Source organism: Protomyctophum bolini (assembly GCF_963924005.1).
Source record: "Protomyctophum bolini genome assembly, chromosome: 4".
Lineage (NCBI taxonomy): Eukaryota > Metazoa > Chordata > Actinopteri > Myctophiformes > Myctophidae > Protomyctophum > Protomyctophum bolini.
In genome coordinates this window covers 36,537,284-36,552,283 of record NC_137865.1, presented here as the reverse complement: position 1 = coordinate 36,552,283, position 15,000 = coordinate 36,537,284, and the positions used below count along the sequence as shown (strand labels likewise).

General features: G+C 42.5%; 1 protein-coding gene across 3 annotated transcripts in view; it reads right to left on the bottom strand.

The window, feature by feature from the left end:
• The window catches only part of carmil2 (capping protein regulator and myosin 1 linker 2), an 88,770-nt gene that overhangs the window by 29,701 nt on the left and 44,069 nt on the right, over positions 1–15,000 (bottom strand). For all 3 annotated transcript variants that reach the window (XM_080761704.1, XM_080761705.1, XM_080761706.1), the window contains one exon: positions 10,446–10,799. In XM_080761704.1, the coding sequence (XP_080617830.1) occupies positions 10,446–10,799 (354 nt within the window). The remainder of the gene's footprint in view (positions 1–10,445; positions 10,800–15,000) is intronic.

Below are 15,000 nucleotides of genomic sequence, written 5' to 3'. Positions count from 1 at the left end.
AATAAAAACACCTGATGTTTTCTGGTGGAAAAAAATCATGGTACTCCATCTTTAAGTTATTCTTGCTCTATGAAAACACATTTTTCAAGGTTAGTGGGGACCCACTTGCAATACCCTCATGGCCCACAAGTGGGCCCCAGCCTTCGGGTTGAACATCACTGATTCAGACTAGAGTACGTTATGCAACTATACTGACTCAGTGTGGAGTTTAGACAGGACTCACACACTGGCTGTGGAATAAGAAATAAGCAGCTCCGGCTCACAAAATAAGTTGTCATGTGTAAGCACTATTTCTGGAGCAAGCTAGCCCACTCTCTGCATTGTAATATTAATGCTGCATAATCCCCACGCACGCACACATGCACACATGCACACACGCACACACACACTCACACACACACACACACACACACACACACACACAAGTGAATTAATGTAACATTCATTTTTCTGCAAAGGACTTTTTCCATGCAGGAGAAAGAACATAATATTATTTTTTAACAGAGCTGAAAGGGAGACCTCGTTAGGCCTCGCCCCTCCAAAATAATCATATTTTAACTGACAAGCTGAATTGTAAGAGTTGAGGTGTTACATTTTAATTCAGTTCCACAGAATTGTTAAAATAGCCGATCTTCAAGCTCTCAACGCCTGATATAAATACAGTGGGCGCCCCTCACTTCACACGATTAATGATTATTTGGTATTAAAAGGGTCTTAAAAGTCCTAGCTTATACACTGTCACTTTACTGTCATCTGGGGAGGCACAGATGGAGGACTATTGGTGGGATTCAGTCCACTGCCAGGCCAGCAGAGCTTCCTACCTGGCAACAGAGTGTGTCACAATCACTACACCATCATAGGCATCCCCACTTACAGTACATGATTTGACTTACTGTTGCTCTTCAAGACCTAGTATTAACCTTTTGATGAATGTCACTGTGTTTTCAAATGGAACATACTGCAGTGGTTGCCCGACTGCCTGTGACAAGCAAATAAAACTTTTGGGCAAGTTTGAGTTTGCTTTCAGGTTGGCCTACGGGCAAGTGCATTCCGTCTTCATTAAATATTGTAGGCTATTTATGAAGAACTTTAATTACTACATTCCTAACAACTAGCAGTTGCACTTCTGGTTTGAGTGATTGTCTCCACTCGGCAGTTATCGATTGGATTTATTCAAGATACGTTTATTTCTATAAGCGCAAATTTTATTATCTTGTTATAATGGAACATTGACTTTCCGGGCAAGTGACAACGTTTGGACAAGTATAATATAACCTGCATGTAGGATACTTGCCCGACGGGGCAAGTGCCTCTGAGACCTTTAACAGTGCCATCTCCTGCATACGGATTATAATATATCACCCATTCTTGAGATAAGGGACAAAACTTTTTTCAAACTGGATTTTTTTTTTTTTTAAGATACATTCAAATCAAATAGATGTATTTGTAGACACAGGTCTCAACTACCAATCTTGAGAAGGAACAGGTTTTTCGCATAACATTTCTTTCTAAAATGGGACATTTATGCACTTAATACCTGATTCATGTCAACTCCGTCAGACACACTAAAATCCCTTTTAATTGAATTTTATCATTTCAACAATAATATAAAGTCCTCAGTTATCTTATAATGGCTTTCAGTAATCAAGTTAAGTAATACAAATCTTTTAATATTATTTTGTTCCAATATCACACTATTATGAAATATCCAATTTCTCAAAACCGTCATTTCAACCTTTATTTTCAATATTATAACATGAAAACCATGTAAAAAAAAAAAAAAAATCATCATTACGTATCATTTCAGTTGGTGTTTCAATACATAAGCACAAAAGATTTGACAGCGAATTTTCTATTTCTTTGGAAATTAACAAAAACATCACGGGACGAACGTCTGACGGAGTTGACGAACATCTGACGGAGTTGACAAGTTTAACTGATTTAGGTTCTAGACCACCTAGGATCTTGATTCTGGTGACTAATCCCACATTTTCAAGGATGAGGAATACAGTGGTACTATTTAGATTTGCCCTGTGAACATGGCAGCCATTTTTCAAAATGGCCGCCAACTTTCTGTTATTTCCCAATAACTCAAGTTCTACACCACCTAGGATCTTGATTCTGGTGACTAATCATACATTTTCAAGGGTGAGGAATACAGTTGTACTATTTAGATTTATCCTGTGACCATGGATGGTAGACATTTTCAAAAATGGTGGACCTGCTATTATTTTACCAATTTACTCAGGGAATATTATCAGAATAATATAAAATCTGTGAATACATTTCTTACCAAGAATTTTCTTCACCAATGTTTGTAAAGGTGTCTACTAACATATCCCACATTGGTTTCTATTTGACCACCCTAGGGGCATGTTTGACAGCTGCTGAAAGTTGGGTACCATCAACAACCAATATAAGGCTAAATGTTCTAAATTTCATTATGCTTTAAGTAGCATGTGGCATGTCAAACTAGGGGCTTTTCATGATTCTGGATCCATTCCAAGCATTAGTTTTGCACAAAAAACACTACGTTGGCTAAAAACGGCCATAGCCATCATCACAGATGTGATGAGGTCAGCACATGTCGGCACATTTGGGCAAGTGGCTATGGCCAAACTAGGGGGTCTATGGCCAAACTAGGGGTCAAACTCCTTGGGCTAAATTCGGGGCTAAATTCGGTGAGGTGAACAGTGAGCAGTGAACAGTGAGCGAAAGACTGAAGACAGAAGATTTGGCTTCAGGACCATCAGGCAGGATGTGCAGACACTGAAGGCATCAGTGTCTTTCTCTGTGTCCCCAGCATGTCAACCAAAGCAATGTTACCAAATCAAAGGAGCCTTCACCTCATGTCACCTGGGGCTGGGTGAGCAATCGTATCCTGTATCTAAACTCACAACTAAATACAGACACTTGGCCAGACTGCCGTTTGAAAGGGTCAAACCCCTCATCCTGATTGGGGAAGACCACCCCACCTAATCACACCAACCGAACAAGTGAGGTTGGGGCCTCCAGGTGGGCCAGCAGCCATCTGCACTAGACTGGGCTGGACCCTGCAGGAAAGCAATCTCCAGCCAAGACAATGTAAGTTGACTATAACAGAGCCCCAGAACACAGAGCTCAGGAGAAGGATGGAGAAACACTGGCAGGAGGCCACCAAGATACAATGCCCCAGAGACCCAGAGTGTGCCACCACTGGCAGTAAGGAGATCAACTGCTGCAGCAAAGATGTCATGAAAGGCAAGTCTCCACCAAAAAAACCCTGAACCTAATCGGGGTGTCAAGAGACCAAAGTTTCTCCCCCACAGTTCCCTGCAGTGGCCAGTGAAGTCAAACTGTGCATCTGTACCTGAAAGGGGCAAGTCAAAGGCCAGAAAGCCCACCTCCTTTTAATGTCCTGTCAGTAGAAACTCAACCTGCACCTGAAATAAGCCCTTACCTCTCCCAGAGAAAGTTCATCCTTGAAAATGTAACGATTAGTCGCCAGAATCAAGATCCTTGGTGGTCTAAAACTTGAGTTATTGGTAAAATAACAGCAGGTTGGTGGTCATTTTGAAAAACAATGGCTGCCATGGTCACAGGACAAATCTAAATAGTACCACTGTATTTCTCATCTTTTAAAATGTATGATTAGTCGCCAAAATCAAGATCCTAGGTGGTCTAAAACTTGAGTTATTGTAAAATAACAGCAGGTGGCGGCCATTTTGAAAAAAAAATGGCTGCTATGGTCACAGGACAAATCTAAATATTACCAATGTACCCCACATCCTTGAAAATGTATGATTAGTCACCAGAATCAAGATCCTAGGTGGTGTAGAACTTGAGTTATTGTAAAATAACAGCAGGTGGCGGCCATTTTGAAAAATGGCTGCCATGGTCACAGGGAAAGTCTAAATTGTACCACTGTATCCCTCATCCTTGAAAATGAGGTCTTAGTCACCTGAATCAAGATCCTAGGTGGTGTAGAACTTGAGTTATTGTAAAATAACATCAGGTGGCGGCTCTTTTGTAATATGGCTGCCATGGTCACCACGAGACAAATCTGTGATGGCCCCATAGCCAAAAATGTTCCTTAAGGCATGCTCTAACTGTGTGCCAAATTAGAATACTGCCCATTATTCAAAAACAATAATTTTATTGTTTTAGGAACACTTTTGTCAACTCCGTCAGATACACGTCAACTCCGTCAGACACAAAATCTGACGGAGTTGACGTCTGACGGAGTTGACAAAATGGCATTTGTTTTCATCTTAACCCTCTTTAGTACAATGTAGCCATTTTGTTTTTGCTTAATTTTGTTAGCTAAACCTAACCCCTAAACTAAAATAATAAACATTATTTTGGAATTCTTAACAAAGATCATAAAAATGTGCAGACGGAGTTGACATGTAAAAGCTGTGACCACATTGTTATCAACATTGTTTGTTTAAAATATCAAACAATTGAATGCTTGTCAGACCAGGTACTCCACTGTTGCAACAAATATAAATGGGACTTGGAAAAGGAGTCTTCAGGCTAAATCTGTCGACAATATTTTCTGATTAATTTAAGAATTTAAAAAAAACCTGACGGAGTTGACGGAGACGTGGGACGAACATTTGATATGAGATATTTAATAGAAAATTAATTAATTTATTATTAAAATTAACTGTGTATATTATTTGCTATGTTGTTGACAATCTACTTTAATTTAGTATGTATATTTATGTGATTGTGATAGTATTAGACACTTTTTTGGCAGTTTGAAATTGTGGCCACTTGCTGGGGACAGGCTAAATACAGGCCTTTTTGGGTACAGGGCCTGCTTTTAACTAATTCAGATGGAATATGAAAACAATTATAATGAAATTAAGGGCATAATAATACACAACTTTACACAATACACTTAACTTTGCAAGTGCTTTTATTTTTATGAATTAATTTATTTTTTACATAAAATAAGGCTCTTATGTGTGGGACATGTTTTTTCCACTTTTGTCCCTCATCTCAAGAATGAGTGATATATACTGAAGCTGGACTAGGAAAAATAAGTCATGCACATGGTATCCAAGCATCAGCATCCATGTCCATAACTACATATTTTGCATCATCATCATCATCATTGTAATAATTTGCATACAATAAAATATAATCTGTGTCAGTGGCACACACAAGTCAATACATTTTCACGGTAATTACAAAATATATCAAAGATCACCAATATGATCTCCAGACCTTGTAACCTCCAGTTTAGGAGTCAAACATACTGCAGTATTTCCCCCTGGGGGATATACCGTATGGCAGTGGTTGTCAACCAGTGGTCCTTGAGGAGGTTCCAGGTGGTCCCCAGCTAAATGATGGAGAGTTGGACCTTTACAGATCTCTAACTCTTGAGTGTAAAATGTTCTCAAGAGTACAATTATTGTTAAACATCTGCATTACTACATTTATAAGATGTCTACACAATTAGAGAATGTAGAAGAATTGTTATTCTGATAAACGTTTGCCTGTTATCTCTCCTATATGGAACCACATCAAAATATTATCCAGTGACAACAAAATATTCTTTAGTTTTAAGTCTGACAGGCAAAATCTCAATCTCAAATGGTGGTGAAATACTGAGTTGGATGGACCTTGATATGAAAATAATTGAAAACCGCTACTGTATGGTACAGTACCAGTATGTGATGCAACAGACAGGATATTCAAAGAGGAACTGTCTTACTTGTGGCTGCAATTGCAGGGCAATGACATTTGATGCCAGATGGATTGATTGAATACTTCTATTAGCAGACAAGTAAAGTTCCATACAAGTTCTCCTAAGAGGAATTTAAACCCATGAAAGCTTGCTTCCATTGGGATCCTTCATACTCAGTTCATAAAAACATTTAACGACAGACAAATATAAAGGCCAGGACAGTAAGCAGTAAACAACACCCACAGGTTGTGACACAAACTGCTGCTCACTTGTACATTCAGAGATTAATTAACACTGGGATTGTTTTTATGTGCACCATGCAGCAGCAGTGGCCTCTGTCTTTTTTTATTCATTTTCTCTCTCACCCCTCTCTCTAGCCACCTGTCTCTCCCTACATGCCAAGATGGAGAGCACACACACACACACACACACACACACACACACACACACACACACACACACACACACACACACACACACACACACACACACACACACACACACACACACACACACACACACACACACACACACGCTATATGGATCAGAGCCCTAATCCTTGATCAGTGATCACAGAGTTGCAGTTTAGTCCGCCTGGCTGCCCAGCGACTCCCCACCTGCACCTCCGCAACACCTCAATACAGCACAGGCCTTTCACTCACTGCCTGCTATGTTGTTATATCTGTGCTGCTGTGTTGTTGTGCATGAAGCTTAACAATATAAATAAACTAGAGGGTGCTCGGTTGGCTCAGTGGCGCAGTCCCTGCCCACCACCATGGAGGTTGTGGATTCTAATCCACCGTGGGCATCTTTACACAAACACAATGGTATGGTATTCCAGTGAATACGTGAGTTGGATCACTCTCATCGGCGTAGAAAAACCTACTGATGCACTCCACGCCAGCATGGCCATCAACTGCTTCATATACAGTAGTCTAGTGCATACATGGGCAACTGGTGTCCCAGGGCCCCACCATCACTTAATGCAGCCGGCAGGTTAATATCCAAACATTTTGATACATTATTGATTTCAGCTAATTACTAGTACTAGAATGTTATGTGTGGACTGTGGAAATATAGTGGCCCTCTGGACTGAGTGTGGAAATATAGTGGCCCTCTGGAGTGAGTGTGGAAATATAGTGGCCCTCTGGACTGAGTGTGGAAATATAGTGGCCCTCTGGAGTGAGTGTGGAAATATAGTGGCCCTCTGGAGTGAGTGTGGAAATATAGTGGCCCTCTGGAGTGAGTGTGGAAATATAGTGGCCCTCTGGACTGAGTGTGGAAATATAGTGGCCCTCTGGAGTGAGTGTGGAAATATAGTGGCCCTCTGGAGTGAGTGTGGAAATATAGTGGCCCTCTGGAGTGAGTGTGGAAATATAGTGGCCCTCTGGAGTGCAAATGTGGAAATATAGTGGCCCTCTGGAGTGCAAGTGTGGAAATATAGTGGCCCTCTGGAGTGAGTGTGGAAATATAGTGGCCCTCTGGAGTGAGTGTGGAAATATAGTGGCCCTCTGGAGTGAGTGTGGAAATATAGTGGCCCTCTGGAGTGAGTGTGGAAATATAGTGGCCCTCTGGAGTGAGTGTGGAAATATAGTGGCCCTCTGGAGTGAGTGTGGAAATATAGTGGCCCTCTGGAGTGAGTGTGGAAATATAGTGGCCCTGCTGCCCTCTCTATCATCAAAGATCACCCCTGGTCTAGTGCACACTGATACGAGATGCATGTTCTATTCCTACTCGTTCTGTTCTTTTCCATGTGTCATTATCTATCTGTTGGTCACGTCATATGTGTCCAGCATGAGCAGTGTTCATTTTGTCGACTAAAACTAAGGCGAAAAAATATTAGCAGACTGCCTTTTTTACTAGACGAACATGTACAGTACATTCAGTAGAACTATAAAAGACATGCAAGTCATTTAATGCTTGGTTGCAAGCTCACATTATGAGCTTGTATATCGGCTATTTTCAGCATGCAACCAAGTGTAAAATCTGTCATTACGACGCCATCAAGGCCCGCCAGAATTAAATTGTGTCGACAAAATCAACTGCAGATTTAGTTGACTAAAATCGTATCATATTTAGTCGACTAAAATTAGACTAAAACCAAACCTTTCCAGATGACTAAAATATGATATATGACGAACACCACCATCAATGACTAACATATTTCCTCCTATTGGAAATAAGTCCTGAAACTCCTCTGGCTACAACCAATCAGATGCTTTATTACTAAAGGCCCCTGCAGTGAGGATATCAATCATTGGGTACACAGACACACAAAGTTACAGAGAGCAGTGATTTATCAGAATCTAGACAGCATTGTGTCTGAGAAAGGTTGGCACTCACTGCAAGAACGCGCACGCACGCACGCACGCAGGCACGCACGCACGCAGGCAGGCAGGCACGCAGGCACACGCGCGCACAGCCGCACACACACACACACACACAAACACACACACACACACACAAACAAAATTAAACAGAATGTCACACACTTGGCTTAGCAACCAATTAAAAATCAAACCAGGAAGCATCTGTGATTTATATTTGAGCGATGGCTATTCAAAGAATAGTCCGATATAGGCCCATAGACGAGCCCTCGGCGCGGCCATTACTGAGGTGTAATCCATGGAGCAGTGCTAATATACATGCTCCTCCCTCCACAGCACGTCACTTGGTGCCATGCTGCGAGCTTATACATCTGCTATCTTTGAACATTTTTTAAAAGATCTTTGAGTGTGAGAAGAACTACTGATTTTAGTAGAATGGGCCTCAGTCAGGTCTTAATGGCATTAAAGTGACACTGCACCCTTTTTGCAAAAAAACCCAAAACATTTAGAATACTTTCATGGGGGTCTTTATGTGTATAATATGTGGTTTTAGATATTTTAGATTTTAGCAGTGAGCTAAAGTGTCTCTGATGTCATGGACACTGTGCTCACTTACTTCATGGACTCAGTAAGACAGTCCACAAAGAGGAGCAGTGCACCAAAGCATTATGGGAATTAGGCACTCTCCTGCAGCTTGTCTTTAGCAAACTGCTAATAAAGTATTCAATCAATCACATTAGTGTTGGCATCATCAAATGGTTGTCCTCTCACTTGTCGTCAGCAGGAAGGACGGCGTCACATACCAGAGACATCGATTGCTGTGCAAATAACTAGATATGACAATCTGATAACTGTAATCACATTCATTCTTTCCAGAACAGTTCCTGTTAGTCACACACAAACAATGCTGTCAGAGCTTTGCACTCAATTAAATGCACTTGTTGGGATACAGAACAACATACTGTACTTTCACTGCTGGGTGTAAAACGTGTAGAGTAGGTACAGTATATGTACAAAAGTGAAACATCGGGGCACGGGGCAGGATCCTCTTACGCCTCCTCAGCTGTAATCAGCTGTCAGTCTGCTGATTGCTTCACACCTCATTCCCTCAACAAGGAAATACGGCTTCAATACGGTTTAAATAGAGCAGTGGTTCCCAGGACCCCCAAATTGACACTAATTAGCCCAAGGACCCAAAACTCCAAACTATCATTGAGCTGGGGACCCCCTGGAACTCCCTCAAGGAAGGTTTCCTTCATTTGAGCATTGTTTCTTTCATTTGAGAGGAGGAGGAGAGAGTGGGACACCCCCGTTGATGTGAAAATATGAATAATTGAGTTGAGCAAACCCAGGGGACGTGAAGAGTGACAGGGAGAGAGAGAGAGAGAGAGAGACGGAAATTGTGTTCACCAGGGATAATAGGGGAACCACAAATCCCAGGGTGCACATGTGCACTGTACACACACGCACACGCACACGCACGCACACACACACACACACACACACACACACACACACACACACACACACACACACACACACACACACACACACACACACACACACACACACACACACACACACACACACACACACACACAGTGGATCTGCAGATAGAAGAGAAACATGGCTACAGTTATGACTTTTATATGATGGAAAGAGAGAGAGAGACAACACAGAGAGAGAGAGAGAGAGAGGGGGGGGGGGAATAATGTGTACTGTATGTGCTGTAATAACCTGAGAGAAACTCACTGCCATCGGAACACCCATCCTCTCTCCCCCACCTCTCTCCCCCACCTCTCTCTCTCTCTCTCTCTCTCACACAATCACGCCATGGCTCGTCCCCTCGCTCCATCCCTCTATTCATCGTACCTCTGTTTCTCTCTCAATTTTTATCCGTTCCACTCATCTTGTATTTTTTTCCTGTCTCGATCGGTCTGTCCTCAGGGAACTCTCCATCTCTGGTTGTGCAATTAGCCTCCTTCCCTCCCAGAACCCCCAACCTTCCCTTCCTCCATCATCACGCCCCCACACACACACACACACACTCTTCCTCTCTCTCTATCCCCACTGCCACCTTATTAGCTGTGTGCATTTGGATGCAGAATACTCTATGCATGTGCATGTGCGTATGTGTCCGTGTCCGTGTGTGTGTGCGTGTGTGTGTGTGTGTGTGTGTGTGTGTGTACATGCGTGCATGTCCTGTCAACATCGGATCCGCTATAGATCCATCTTGTGAAATGAACGGCACGGAGGATCGTATACTGTGTGTGCTCTGTCTGTCACAAGCATGTGGAACATCCTTGTGGTCGTGTGTGTGTGTGTGTGTGTGTGTGTGTGTGTGTGTGTGTGTCAGTCTGTGCATGCGTGCGTGCGTGTGTGTGTGTGTGATGTGTGTGTGTGATGTGTGTGTGTGTGTGTGTGTGTCTGTGCTCTCTCACCTGAGGCCTGGTGGAGGGGGGCTGCGTCCGCGTGCGGTGCGGCCGCGGCCGCGAGGCGGTGTAGTGCCGTAGGGTCTGGCCCTGGGTGGGTAGGATATCCATGGGCCCGGCGGCTGGCAGGGGGAGGAGGAGGGGACCGACGGGAGCCTCTCGGCAAGCGGCGGAGCTTCCGCGGCGACAGCTACGGACGGTGGCGACGGTGGCCTCCTCTTGGAGGAGGAGGAGAGGGAGATCGGGAGGAGGAGGAACAAGCGACGCTCCTCTCGCTGCTCCTGACACTGATGCTGCTGCCGCTACTGCTGCCTCCGCAGCATCCTCTGCTGCTGCCTCCAGCAGCCCCCGCTCGCCCCCGCGCTGAGAGGAGAGAGAGAGAGAGAGAGGGGGGGAGGGGGGGGAATGGAGAGGGTGGGGGCGAGGAAGGGGAGCAGTGGTGTAGAGACTACATTTACTAGGGAGTATAGATTTGACTGTTTTGTCTTTTTCACACCGTTTTTTATTTGGATTTGTTTTGATTTGATCTGTTCTTTTTTTTTTTTACCTTGAAGCACTTTGGAACCGTTTTGAAAGGTGCTATATAAGTAAAATTCATTATCATTATCTTTTACTAAATGACTAATCATTTACGTACTAACATTGACAATTAATGGACAGTTTTGAGTGTTTGTGTTAACACAAACATTGAAGACAAAAGTGAGGACGCAACTTGTGATTGGCTGGAATGAGAGGATGTATGATGATAAGAGCGCCCCTCACTTTTTTTTACTATACTGGATCGTTTCCAGTTTTCAATAATTCTACGCCGCTACATCTCAGTGGCAAATGTACTTTTACTCCACTACAATTATTACATTACTAGAATTTCGTGCGCGCTTCGCGCGCACTCATCCCAGAGCTACTTCGCCACGCACTATGGGAAGAAATAAATGGCGGGAGTTGACTCCACATGTAGTAACGGATGGGTTATTGGAAATGTACCATTGTTTTGTCCTGAATATTTCCACAGCCTAATTACTAAAGGATTGTGACTGTGGGACAGACATACAGTCTGACATACAATAGGCTACACGTGTGCACAGTGAATAAACAATGACCTATATGCCCAGAGTTCTTAAATTAACATAGTTGGATTTTAACAGAAAGACAATGCCATAAATCAGTCAAAGTAAGTGACGGACTCAACAGTAGCACACAGCATGCAAGGCAGCGATGCATGCATGCAAACATGTTTGTCCAGCTGAGATTTAGTGTCTCCATCTCTCTGTGGAAGAGGTTGCACATGACCTGTACGGCCACACTGAGGCGCTGCAACACAAACACAGACACAAAACAACACCACGCTGTTTGTCCAGTTGACCCAAATCAACACCAATACCTAGCCTGTTTGTCCAAAACACAGTATCTGCTGGCCACGTTTCTACTTCGCCACAACCTAATGTTAGTAACAAATGTAGGGGAGAGCCGCCAAGGTTGTAACGCGTCACGGTTGTAACATGAACGTTATATCTTGATTGGTCAACGCCACCATGACGCCATCGCGTCAGTATGTGTACAGCAACGTACTCTACGTGGCCAGGAAGTTTGAAGTGTTTACCTTCAAAATGCGTATAATTTTACACCTGGAGTATATGTGTGCTACAATTTTTGTCTTTGGTGTTGGTGAATAAAAATCCACATGGATGTGTTCATGCTTATGTTCTTCATTAGTTTGCATCGTGTTTAGACGGAATTCACGTTCATTCTGGTCTGTAAGCAACTGCAAAGAAAACTTGCAAAAGCGGGTCATTTGTAACATGTGTTACAAATGGTCCGCTTCCATTCAATGCGATATGTAATATTTACATATTTGACATATTGGCCAATATTATATGTTCTGAAATTGTATTGTATTGTGTAGTGTATTCTAAAAGTAGTTTAGGGTTGTATAACATTGTACAACTCAATCAATCAAACGTTTGTTTAATCAATGTATTGCCCCATTGAAAAAAAAGAAAAGGCCAAACTGGTACACCCGATACTATTTAATATTTCCCTTATGTTTGATATTTTCTTATCACATCCATGGTATGAAAACAATGCTAAGGAGTTGCTTCAATGAAATATAATTGCTTTAAGCTGAAAACGGGTTATTAGTTATTATGTGTAGTGTAGTGTAGTCAACATGTTAAGGCTCATACACACTGCCCGGTATTTGCTGCGATTATGCTTTCGGGGAGCATTGTTGGCGCTGGCCGACAAAAAACCCTGATCTGACGTTAAGTGGTGCCCAAATGGTAGATCACGATCTACAAAGGCTTTGCAGGTAGACCACATGACATGGCAGTAAAAATATATATAATTTTAATATAAAAATCGATTTTTGCATCTTCCGCTTTAGATGACCTGAGATTACTTGAGTGATTGACATAAAAAAGGGCCTGTCAGCTCAAACACACAATGCAATACTTGTTGTTGCTTACAATCATCAGTAGCAAAGTCAAATACCAACAAAAATAAAAGCCTACGATTTGCATTTCCCCCCCTCTATTTCCCATTCCATGTGCGTTTGTCTTATATGTAGCCTATATGAAAGGCCCCTCAATTACATTTTGTCACTATTTTCAGCAATGGGATGATAGTTTTATTTGGTGGGTATGTTGAGCTGGTCGTTTTGAAAGTAGCTCTCAAGTCCATAAAACAAACTAACATAGGCTACTTCTCTATAAGCAGAATCATGAATAGGCCTATTTAATTTATACAAAAGGAGAAGAGAGAGAGAGTGAGAGAGAGAGAGAGAGAGCAATGTGTTTGTGGCTCAAACTTTGTCTAATATTGTTTTAGAGCAGTGGTTGTCAAACATTGTCATGGCAAGAGCAAAGGAGGCCCAATATTTTTTCAATCTACAAAAATAATCCCAAAATCGCTGATAAATTAAATTACATTACTTACTAATCGCTTATTTGGCAACACTGGTCAGAAACGACCAGTTGCTTTTTGTTGCAGCTCCGTGACTGGGAGATGGTAACTTTCTGTTACAGTTAAATCAATGTAAAAGTACCACACAACTGAAAAGTATCGCGACTGTGAGCGCAAGTTAGAGACGTGTGTGGCTATAATGACGCACAGCTGTTATGTAATCGCGCATCTATAAATTCGAATCTATTTCTTGGGGAGCCGGGACTGTGTGTGTGTTTGTGTGTGTGTGTGTGTGTGTGTGTGTGTGTGTGTGTGTGTGTGTATATCCACTCCGTCGGTAATTCCCTGTAGGCTATACCCACATATTGGTAGCCTATCTCAATATTGGCGTGACGCATTTCACGTGAATAATGTTGTGTGCGCGCGTGCGGAGAAATAGAGTTATTTAATGAGTCGCATGTTGGTGTGTGTGTGTGTGTGTGTGTGTGTGTGTGCACGTCAGGCGTGCGTGTGCGTGCAGGCGTATGTATGCATGTGTACAGTGTACTGGGCAGTTGGCTGTGTGGCGAAAATAGGCAAAGTGATCGGTGTAAGGGTGATATTTTGGCACAATCCGATTAATGACAATGAACAATGTTGATGTAACTAAGGGAATCGTCGAGTCATTTATTTTGTAAATAAAGAGATTTAGAAGGAATAAGCGAAATAGCGATCGTATAATCTCTCCTGTTCCTTCTTTCTGTCATCAATGTCCTGCGCGAGATCAGATTCTGTGCTGCGCGAGATGACATGGTCAAGCTAGTGTGGGGGCGGGCCTGGTAAAAGAGAGGGCAGTGTTGCCAGGTTTGCGAATTGTAAGCGAGTTGCAGTGTATGTAAGTAGCGTGGTTAAAGTCCTTGTTTCTCGGCGTGTTGTGGCAAGAGCGTAGATACGACATTGAGGGGTAGAAACCATCCCGGGCGCGTGGTTCATGTAACATGTGTGTCACTGTGAAAGACTGGCCCCATTAAGTGAACGTAGTTGGCGTAGTAGACGCCAACATGACGATTTTGGTAGACGGCAACATGACGATTGTGACGTAGGCTGTTGACGTTGAGCAATAACAGCGTGTTTCATAAAAGTAATATTTGCAGAGTAAATGAGACACTTGAACGGCTAAAAAATAGCCTATGTCAGTTCGGGGAGCGTGCCGAATTTATTGTGCATATAGAGATGTGTGGTAAAAGTGTGGTTCGGTCGGAGATAGAGCACAAAGAATGAGTATGGGTACCACTTCTCTCTTGTAATAAAGGATATAGTTACTTGCAGATTTTGATTATTATTACAAAACATACATTAACCACTTCTGCCCTTACATATTTACATATTTCGGACAACATTGAAAGCTCACAATGCGACGCATTTGTGAGCTTGTAGATCTGCTATCTTCAAAAACATTTCACACATTTGAAAAATTGTGTAACGGGACATTCGGCGTGACGATTATACTGTAAATACTGTACGTTCTACTTAATACGGTTGTACGTAGAATTTTGAAATTCAGACGTTGCACTTTAACGTAACAGAGTACATCTACATTTGCGGTATCGGTACTTTAGCTTAACCCATTCAGCACGGGAACCCTTTTGGTGTTTTAAGCATTACCTATGTTACACTTTAGCTA